The sequence below is a fragment of the Haliotis asinina genome, chromosome 5 (assembly GCF_037392515.1).
Source record: "Haliotis asinina isolate JCU_RB_2024 chromosome 5, JCU_Hal_asi_v2, whole genome shotgun sequence".
NCBI lineage: Eukaryota > Metazoa > Mollusca > Gastropoda > Lepetellida > Haliotidae > Haliotis > Haliotis asinina.
The window spans coordinates 25,139,253-25,150,239 of NC_090284.1; the positions used below are offsets into that span (position 1 = coordinate 25,139,253).

Genomic DNA, 10,987 nt, shown 5'->3' on the forward strand with positions numbered 1-10,987 from the left:
ATTTACAGACAGCCGTCATATAGCTGGAATAATGCTGAGCGCGGCGTAAAACTAAACCCACTCACTCCTTTCTCCACCTCATTTTGCATCTTTCTTTTGTTTGCCTGACTAGGATCTTCCAGATTCTGTTTCGATGGACATAGTTGTGGGTTCTTTACAATAGTCAACATTTTAAGTAAACGCCAGCTGTGGATATTTCCTGGCAATGCCACCATTCTTTTTTTCTCTCACCTGTCAACAGTGATAGAGCGATATATTTGAATCGATCCATTATGACGTGCGATCCGTAGATACATCTGGGCACATCCACACATTTCAAAGCTTTCTGATAGTTTCCAGATGTCACACGCATTGACGACGCCAAGCACGAATGTGTAAAGAATTAGTCCGTTGTATTGACACCGATTTTGGGAATACATTTTAGTGAGGCCATGCTTCATGTACAAAGAAATCCATGTTTTTCAAGGTTTGTCTACAGTTGCCTGTGACCATTCAGTGTGGTATATGTGTTTTTCACAATGTAATTATGTTGCTAGTTGTTCACTGTTAATACTACCCGAATGTTTGCTTTGATTGTTGTAAGAACCTACTAAAAGCTTATATACTTCGTTGATGCATGTCATTGTATCCTTGTTGATGGATGCTCATATTGTCAATCATGAACCATGACCGAGGTTTGGGCATTTAAAACACTGGAGTGACCTTGGTATATATACTTCCACCCCGCTGATGGTGTAACCAGCTCTAACTGATTTTGGTAGGGTGGAAAGGGCAATAGTGAACAGCGTTGTGTTTGTTTTCATGATATTGTTGTAGGGTTTCAAACAGAAAGGTTTCATAGAAGTAATAACTTGATATTTTTAAGCAGCGGACATTTCATCCTCTTTTACGTCAGACAGACACTTCACTCTATGTCGAACAATTCCCCTACATAAATCCTGTAATTCATGTACCGGGACTACAACCATGGTATTAACTTCTCTCTCCGTCCACATTGAACAAACATGAACCATTTTACAGACGCGTTACATATTTCACCCCACTGCAGACACTCTGAACACTTTAAGCCTCAGCTGTTTTTCATCAGTGGAAGATATAACAATAGACTTGGCTAAGTATTAGCAACATCTGGAGAATCATTTTCAACAGATGACAAAGACTCCATGTTGCAATGCTTATTGGTGTTTGTCTGAAAGACATGGTGTGTGAATAGTATTGATCCCCATCGCTACTGAGTGTCAACGATGTTGTATAAGCAACGATCTTGCAACACCGGGGCTCCAAGGATGATATATTCCATCAAACACAAGATGAACATCCATAGCTGCCCAAAATAGAACTGCGCCGCTAGTAGGGTCCGTTCCATTTATTTGGAGACATACAGAATGAAGTGTTCAGGGGCGACCAACTTCTGACTGGAGAATTTAGGCAAAAATAATTATGATATTTGTAACATTGAAAGCCAAAACAGAATATCACTTGCGAGTCAAATCAGTTTTCTAGTACATGATTTGACATGACCAGCCGATTGATACAACCCCTCAAATACCAGAATCCCGTCCTCCGCCGACACACGGGCACAATCCACGTGAAGCAGTTTGCCCCAAATGATCCTCACTACGACCAACAAAGAGGTGCTGAATACCTATTCTACCTCGGGTCCAGTAGAGTTGTTAGCTCTTCATCTGTTCCCTACCCAGCACCCACAACGAGGAGGTTGCTCTGTACGAGTGCCTTGGAAAATGTAACTCCACAATGAAAGTCAGACCATACACAGTCAGTCGCGCTTATTGGATGGTGTAAGTGAAGGGGAGGAAACCGAATGTGAGGCAAAACCAATGGTGAAAAAAGGGATGGGATATTGTCTCGTATTTTCTTTAACTTCGAAATGCGTCAGCTTTCATATAACTTTGTGAACAACTTCATCCATTTGTTCATATTTTACACTTGCTAGTTGTCCCGTTCTAGTTTGAAGAAATCACTAAAACGGGATAGAAGGACTGTAGTAATGAAGACGTGAGGAATACTGCGAGATAACCAAACTCAGTCAGAATATTTTCTGGATCTTTAACATCATTGGCAACCTTCTGTTCAAGAGTCTTGAAATGATGGAAAGCAATGTGTTTGCAATACTTTAATTTGTCAGTTGTTATCAGGGCCTGTTAACGTCAAACCCAATAAAAACAAAATACACTACACTGTACATGTACACACTTTCACGCTGCATCTACAAAATCAGTTAGCAAAAGATCATGGCGCAGAGAGAAATCTGTTTTTAGTAAAGACTGGTGTTGTCATTCCTCTGCGCAAGTCGCTGAAATACCGGGACATTGCACATGCAGTATGCGCCCTTGCACGGTCAATGAATATCTCCACACAATAATTTATGCTGTACAGCAAAGTGCAGAATGTTAATATATCATTCAAAAACATTGTCCATTTTCTTAATTCACATAATTATGGGTCTATGAATTAGATGTTTGCTTAATTAACTTGCTTATGTCCATGTATGTGTTTGTGATCATGAGTAATTTGGATTGGCAGTTGCGTGTGTATATTTTATTCTCTCTCTCTCTCTCTCTCTCTGTGTGTGTGTGTTTTGAATCATTTGACACATGTGCATGTAGGAGAGATGTGTAAGTGTAGGTGGTTGTAGTATGTTTGTACGTGATGGATGTACAAGTTGTGAATGCTTACTATAGAACAATGTTATGTGCGTTTCAAGATATGTTTTACCGCAATGTAACGTATTATATTTTTTGTATCTTTTTCTATATTTTATTTTATATTTTAGTTGTTCAAAATAGGTCTCATTAATAAGATCTTTTCCTCCTTTTATGTGGTGGGTTCGAGTCAGTGTTATGATGTTTATTAAATTTTTGTCTTCATAATATATTGCAATTGAAGCTGTTTAACATTTTTTTCCACCCAGGAATCGCAAGATTTGGGCTGCATTTCTCGTGGTACAAGCTTCTTGTGCTTTCTTGTACTTTTACATAGATGTGAATACAACGGAATTTGGGGAAAATATGAACCGTGAATTGTCAGTCCAGATACCACCTAAAACTCTTCTCAAGGCAGTTCCACATGATTTGAACGGACCTGACAAAAGAGTTAATTCGTCTCTAGTGATCACTAGCAGTGTTAATGGTCATACAGACAAACTGATTGTTTGGTATAAAACTAAAGTCCAGTGGGAACAATACGACAAACGAAAAGTTCAGTGTGGTACTTACACGTGTGTGTTCTCAACAAACACGTCTTACCTACACCAAGCAGACGCTGTTATATTTCACGCATGGGTGGTGACGAGGACCTTCATCATGAAGCCACCAGTAAGAGCTAATCCGGACCAGGTTTGGGTATTCTTTTCTCTGGAACCATGGACAAACTACCGCAATCAGTTCCCAAGAGAGAACTGGAATAGTGTGTTTAACTGGACCTATACGTATGAAAGAAAGTCAGATTTCCATGCTGTGTATGGCTCTCTGAGAAGACGTCAGCAGTTAAGAAAGTATGACTGGAATGAGATCATGTCAAGGAAGACGAGAATGGCATTGTGGTTTGTAAGTAACTGCGGAGCCCCAAGCAACAGAACGCTGTACGTGGAAGAGTTAAAGAAGTATATTCCAGTCGATATTTTTGGGCGCTGCGGGAAAAGAAATTGCACTCCGGACGGGCATGACGGTGTATGCTACAGAAAATATAAATTCTATCTGTCGTTTGAAAGTGCTTTTTGTAAAGATTATGTTACTGAGAAGTTTTTCAAGACATTTCAACATGACCATCATATTATTCCTGTAGTTCGAGGCAATGGTGATTATGCCAAATATTACCCAAAAGACACGTTCCTGAACACAGCTGACTTCCGGTCGCAGAAAAAACCTGGCTGCGCATCTCTTATATCTGGACAGGAACTCCACTGCCTATCTCGACCTTCTGAAAACACATGCGCAGTATGAATATGTTCCTTTCAAAGAAAACAGCTGCGAGATGTGTGTCCACCTGCACACATTAGATCAACACAGGAAGTGGTACCCTGATATCTCCGATTGGATGGACAGTTGTGAAACTCGGAGAGATTATTGAAATCAAGGGGTTTTCACGTCGTGGTTTGGGTTATGAGTGAGGCATCACAATTAGTTGCTTCCCTCAGCAGAACCAGATCGTGGATTCGAAGCTTGATACACAATGGGGTTTGAACGTTAACTGAAAGGAGACCCTTTATTGTTGTTTCTAGGAAAGAGCTTTAATACTGTACTCATGAATACCATTAATCTGAAATGTTTATATGAGTATCAATCTGTTTCCAATGTAGGGCCTACAATATTCAGTAGTAAAATGTTTCAGCATTAACATGGGATTCGAAAATATTTATAAAAAATTATGAAATAATGATGAAGGATAAACGCTGAATATAATTTGGAAAGGGTATCAGGTACTAGTAGGTGAAGTAAATAACCAAAATATTTGCGTTAAGTATAGAGGTTTGGAACACATTTGGTACCAAAACGTGTACGAGTACTATGTCTTGCGTCAGGCTTTTTTAGCACTTCTCCTCATTCAATAGCACCATTACCATTAACCAAAGTTACAAACCAAGCATTTTGTGGATGTTGTAGATAAACATCATATTGTGCTATTATGAGATAGCTGGAGCAACCAGCATCTAAATGTTTATCTACAAAGATATACTACCTCAAGTAAAGAAAAAGAAGAAGAAGAAGAAGAAGAAGAAAGAAGGGAGCATGGCGGGACTAGGGCGGGTTAGCCGCTTACTTGGTGGTCAATTTGTCACAGGGGGTGAAAGTAATAGAGTGTTGTATTCTTATATTTTGCCCAGAAACGGCTGCGTTTAACCGCAGGAAAGATCTGTTTGTAATCTTGTTATGTATGAATCCACCCAACTCATCGCGAAACGATGTTACTATTGGCCTAGATTTTCGAAGCTCTCTCAGCGCTAAGATTGTCGCAAGTCCCATACATTAACATTAACTTAGGACTGTTTTAGCGCTAAGACTGTCGCAAGTCCCAAACATTAACATTAACTTAGGACTGTCTTAGATCTAAGATTGTCGCAAGTCCCAAACATTAACATTAACTTACGACTGTCTTAGATCTAAGATTGTCGCAAGTCCCAAACATTAACATTAACTTACGACTGTCTTAGATCTAAGATTGTCGCAAGTCCCATGCATTAAGATTAACTTAAGACTGTCTTAGATCTGAGATTGTCGCAAGTCCCATGCATTAAGATTAACTTACGACTGTCTTAGATCTGAGATTGTCGCAAGTCCCAAACATTAACATTAACTTACGACTGTCTTAGATCTGAGATTGTCGCAAGTCCCATGCATTAACATTAACTTACGACTGTCTTAGATCTGAGATTGTCGCAAGTCCCATGCATTAACATTAACTTACGACTGTCTTAGATCTGAGATTGTCGCAAGTCCCATGCATTAACATTAACTTACGACTGTCTTAGATCTAAGATTGTCGTAAGTCCCATACAACTGTCTTAGCGCTACAACTGTCGCAAGTCCCATACATTAACATTAACTTACGACTGTCTTAGCGCTAAGATTGTCGCAAGTCCCATACATCAACATTAACTTACGACTGTCTTAGTGTTAAGATTGTCGCAAGTCCCATACATTAACATTAACTTACGACTGTCTTAGCGCTAAGATTGTCGCAAGTCCCATACATTAACATTAACCTGCGACTCTCTTAGCGCTAAGAGAGCTTAAAAAATCTAGGCCCTGGATAGTTTGATGTCTTATCCGGATATACAGTGATCGTCGAGCAAAATGGAGATATTCTGTTACCGGTGACTTCAACTCAAGAACTGCTGATAAACCGGACTACATCGAGTTTGAATCGTTATCTGATAGAGCATACATTCCATTACCGGAGGATTATATCGAGGCTGAGGGAGAAATATTTTAATGGTATACACTGTAGATTTACGAGAGTTTCACAAGACAAAATAGTCAATAACTAGGACTGCTGAATTAATTACTCTAAATCAAACCGGTTACGAACAGTGAACGGTAGATGTGGCAGCGATAAGAATATAGGTACGTGCACATTAAAAAAGCATGGTCAAAGCCGTGTAGATTATGTAAGTACAATCATTTCCATTTATAACAGTTTTTACTGTCAGTAACAATACCCAATCTTCAGGTTTATCTTAACCAATGCTTTCACTCTAGGAGACAAATTTCGTCATGAATGTAGCAGTTATAAATAGACAGTGACAAGAAAGATGTATTTTCAAGTTTGATGAATTCTAGTCATGCTACTGGTGAAGTAGACAAAATGTGCAGAATATCAGATAAAACTGACATCGGTAATGCGTACTCTAGTTGATATAATACTGTATGGAGGAGAGCCGCACTTGACAGGTCGGCGTGCTGCACGTGCTGTTCGTGATAGTTGAGGGTGTGATGACAGGTGTCAGAGATCTAGGTCAGAATTTAAGCATGCGGAAGAAGTGCATTTTGATTCGGGAAACTCAGGGGATAGACAACATATGATTGAATATCGGAGTAGTTATGGAAACGTTTGTCGGCGAAAGGGTAGAAATTATGATGCACAGGAAGAACCTGCTTAGTTACGGTGAGTAAAACTGAACCTAGAAAATTCTTGAACAAAGTTAAGGTGGGTATGCCAAGAGAAAGTTTATGTAACGTTTCCGATTATATCAAGGATTTATTGAATCCAGGTAGTGCGATTTATCTATCTATCTATCTATCTATCTATCTGCCTGCCTGTCTGTCTGTCTATTCATCTATGATTAGGGCTATGTCATATTACTTTAGTAACTGACAACGCAAGAGGTACGTGCCTTTCTGAAGAATTATTTCTTTCATGTTTTATGCATTCCACAGTTGCGCTTCATCACTGGTTTTGTGTATTCAATATAATGTAAAGAGCTTCGGCTTCATAACAATTGTTCATTGTATAATACGTTGTCAGTATGATTCATGGTAGCATTACTGGATGGTTGCCAGAATATCATTGTCATCTTTATTAATATTTTATTGTGAGCTGAGTTGAGTTGACAGTTACGAGGCATCGGGACTACCCCATCCATATAGCGACGAGATCAAGTCTGCACACGCAGGCATTTTAAGTTAAGAACGAGGTTTAAAAAAAAAAATGTTTATTCATCCAAATTATTATTTACATGCAAAAAGTAATAGCACCAAATTTATAAATACTTAATTCGTCATATTTCATAATTAGAAGTTAGTTTAAAGTATGCGATCCCTACCTGATTCTCCGACAACAGATTCTAAGGGTCATAGATCAAAGGTTCTTAATATAATGATAGCAGTTGGTGTGCTGAAAGTGATCACATGGCCAAAGGATTCACCCTCCAACGCAACAAAATTGAGCTAAGTACTTGCACAAAAACAACAGAGAAGGCTGTTGGAACAGACACTAGAAAAATATTAAACTAATCAATATCTGTGCTATTCCACAACTGCTGCACCTTTATTGCAACGATTACTGCGAATCATCGCCACCGTAACAAACGCTCGGATATATTCACCACTATGGCACCATTCACTCAAGGAAATGTAATTGCTAGTCATATTACTGCAGTCTTATCATGCTTATTGTAAACACTTACATTATTTATTACCATTGTAACTACTGATTACCATAATAATAGTAGTGGTAAAAGAATAAATAATATGGTGTTATGTGGCACAAAACAAGAATACATCCAGGATAGATAAACTGACACAGTATTCGAGCATCATAACGTAAGACAATGACCTTTGACCTCTAGGGATCTCACAATTCATGACAGCTGTGGCCACTAACTTCCAAACTACACAGTTGGCAATTCTATCCACTGAAGACTTTGTTACATATGACCACTTTCTAAATGGCATGGTGTAATCACCCCGGGTACCATTATAACCAGGGTGCACTGTATTAGCATTGCAAAAAGTCGTCAGTCTTTTAACTTTGTTCTTCTTCAGAGTGAAACGAAATACGTGAACATGATTTTTGTGAAGATATTTACTGTGAACGGCGGTGGGATAGTCCAGCGGTTAAAGCGTTCGCTCGTCACGCCGAAGATCCGGGTTCTATTCCCCACATAGGTACAATGTGTAAAGCCTATTTCTGGTGTTACACGCCATGAAATTGCTGGGATATTGCTAAACGCGGCATAAAACTAAACTCACACACTAATATGCTAATCATATTCTTGGGCCATAATTCCAAAATTACAAATTCCTCTCCACTTGGACTAGTCTGTATAGCAGGGGTCGACTCCACTGACTTGCTAACGTTCCTTGGTGATGCATGAAGTTCTATCGTTTTGAAAAGTTGTCACAAGTGTCCATCCAACCCGATATATCACGGTACGACTGCCTATGTTGGCCCAGTCTGTGCAGTCTTATACACATTTCACACACCTTCCTTCCGGCACTGTGATATTTATACTGCGCATGTGTTTTGAGAAGGTTGAGATAGGCAGTGGAGTTCCTGTCCAGATATAAGAGATGCGCAGCCAGGTCTTTCGGCGACCGGAAATCAGCTGTGTTCAGGAACGTGTCTTTGGGATAATGTTTGGCATAATCACCATTGCCTCGAACTACAGGAATAATATGACGGTCCCTTTGAAATGTCTTGAAAAACTTCTCCGTGACATAATCTTTACAAAAAGTACTTTCAAACGAGAGATAGAATTTATACTGCGCGAAACAACTATCCTCATCGCTTTTACTTCCGGTAGTACAGTTAACGTCGGACTTCCCACAACGCCCGAAAATGTCGATGGGGATATACTTCTTTAACTGGTCCACATATTCTTCTCGTTTACTTGATGTTTTACAGTTACTTGCGAACCACAGGACCTTCTTTGTTTTCAGTGCCATGACCTTATTCCAATCAGGTTCTTTCTGACCCGGTTGGTGTCTCAGCAGACCGTAGGGAGCCCAGAAATCAGAATGTCTCTGATAAGTGAGTGTCCAGTTGAAAATGCTATTCCAGTTCTTTGTAGGAAAACGAGGTCTGTAGTTAGTCCATGGCTCTTGAGCAAAGAATATCCACACCTGGCCTGGACTAGATCTAACCGGTATTTCTTTGCTTTGACGGCGTGATAGCAAAAACACGTCAACAATGACGGCATCTGCTTCCGGGATATACGAAGTGTTGGAAGAGAATATGCACGTGTAATTCATGCACTTTACAGGATGCGCATTGTAATGCTTATTACGTTTTGGGATCATATGTTTAACTATCAGTTTGTGTGTATGCTCCTTCCTTTTGTTCTGATACCGAATAGATGAGTTTCTATATTCAGGTTTTTCAGGTTTGATCATACTAGCTTGAACTTGATGCTCGTTAAGACTCGATACTTTGTCCGACTTCACGTATGTCTGAGTGTTTCTCCTGGTCACTTCCGTATCTTGGCCATAGCTGAAAACATGTTTCTTCAGCCAAAACACATGGGTGAGAAGGTATACTGGAACCGACGCCATCAGCAGGACCATGAGGGTAGTTATAAACTTTAGTGGCCTGTGAGTAGGAAAACGAAACATACGGGTTAATGTTTTAGTGAGCATATTGTATATGATTATGCATCATGCAAACGTCCACCCATATCACAGCGGAAGACGTCCCTGGTATGGTGATCAGCCTTTTTAAGGTTGTACTGTTTACTCGTGATATATTTTTATGATGGTGTACTAGTGATATTCTGGTAGTTTTACTATCCATTGGTGACACGTTTTATGTAATACATTTATTGATTTGAATATTGAAAACTGTTCTCGTCACCATATGACTGCAATATTGCTGATTTTAACTCGCCCTCATCAACACAGCGGAAGACACAAGAAATGACTACGCAACGAACACTTTAATATATTCCACCATCACGTAAACAGGTCGAAACATTTATTCCCAATGTGGACCGACTCCGAGATGGCGGGCTAGCTCGCTCTGAGAGCCGAAGGTAGGTCACATACAGACATTTACAGGTGACTCTTCTTGTCTGCCTAGCGTTCATATAAAGATCATAGACGAAACAGTGCGTTGTGTCCGGCACGATATGTATGTGTGCTATAGAACTGATAACAAATCAAGACAAGAACAAGCACCCTTGCGTGAACGTATTTGATCAAAATAATCGTCAACGTTATTCGATTGAAACAATCTTCAATGCCAGGTAAACAGTTGGGGTTGATAGACCCCCATGCTTATGTATCGATCTAGGGGTGGGTGGGGTGGGGATATGCGTGTGTTCTGGGGGTTCGAACCACTCCTACCCCACCCCACCCCTTTGAAAATTCATTGATCCGCTTGTGCTAACTCTTAGTCTCAGAAAATATGTAAGCTTTACGGAAACATATTTACACTTAAACAGAAAATGAGCCCCTGGTGGGTTAAATTGTAGACCTGAAGAAGATTTATTAGCTTTGCTTTGTCTAGAGCTTTAGCAAAAAGGGGAGGGCGAGAGGGAAACTATTGCGGTTCGGGGTCTGTGAGACTACATTCGCCTCTGTGTCATCCAGGACTAATTTTACACACGTTGTTCGTCATATTCCTTGATAAATCTCTCAACAAAATTAACAATGATATATTCTTAGTTGTAGACAAGAATATAAGTGTACTTACAGACGCCGCCGAAGGCAGGATCTGCCCATCATGGCTGACGTGACCACACTATCTACCTTATACACCAGAGCTCTGACTGCGCTAACATACAGATTGCATTGTGTTTACACTTCGTGAACGACACAACTCCATATTCCCTTATTTTCTTTCATAAACTCCACGCCCTGCTGTGTAAGTGGGTCGGGTGACATTCGTAAACCCGTCTTCCTGTTATACTGAACACAATTAGAAGGTAACAATCAGAAACATAACCTTTAAAACATCGATAGGCGACATTCTTCGCCCTTGGGTGAACTTTAGGTATGACTTTTCAATAAAAACCAAAAGCATTGTCCCA

At 39.9% G+C, this 10,987-nt stretch overlaps 1 protein-coding gene and 1 pseudogene across 1 annotated transcript; one reads left to right on the plus strand and one right to left on the minus strand.

Moving 5' to 3' along the window:
* The first annotated feature begins 3,029 nt into the window (after positions 1 to 3,029).
* On the plus strand, positions 3,030 to 4,089 carry LOC137283811 (glycoprotein 3-alpha-L-fucosyltransferase A-like; annotated as a pseudogene).
* Positions 4,090 to 7,157: 3,068 nt separating this feature from the next.
* On the minus strand, positions 7,158 to 10,691 carry LOC137283754 (3-galactosyl-N-acetylglucosaminide 4-alpha-L-fucosyltransferase FUT3-like). The gene is made up of 2 exons (XM_067815423.1): positions 10,651 to 10,691; positions 7,158 to 9,549 (listed from the first exon to the last, which is right to left on the minus strand). The coding sequence occupies exons 1-2, from the start codon at positions 10,680 to 10,682 to the stop codon at positions 8,340 to 8,342; spliced, it is 1,242 nt and encodes a 413-aa protein (XP_067671524.1). The 5' UTR covers positions 10,683 to 10,691; the 3' UTR covers positions 7,158 to 8,339.
* Positions 10,692 to 10,987: the final 296 nt, after the last annotated feature.

Excerpts from the sequence above, each read along its gene's own strand:
- LOC137283754 (XM_067815423.1), bottom strand. The coding sequence starts at position 10,682 with ATGATGGGCAGATCCTGCCTTCGGCGGCGTCT. Across the intron at positions 9,550-10,650 it reads TCCTGCCTTCGGCGGCGTCT|GCCACTAAAGTTTATAACTA; the intron begins GTAAGTACACTT and ends TCCTACTCACAG.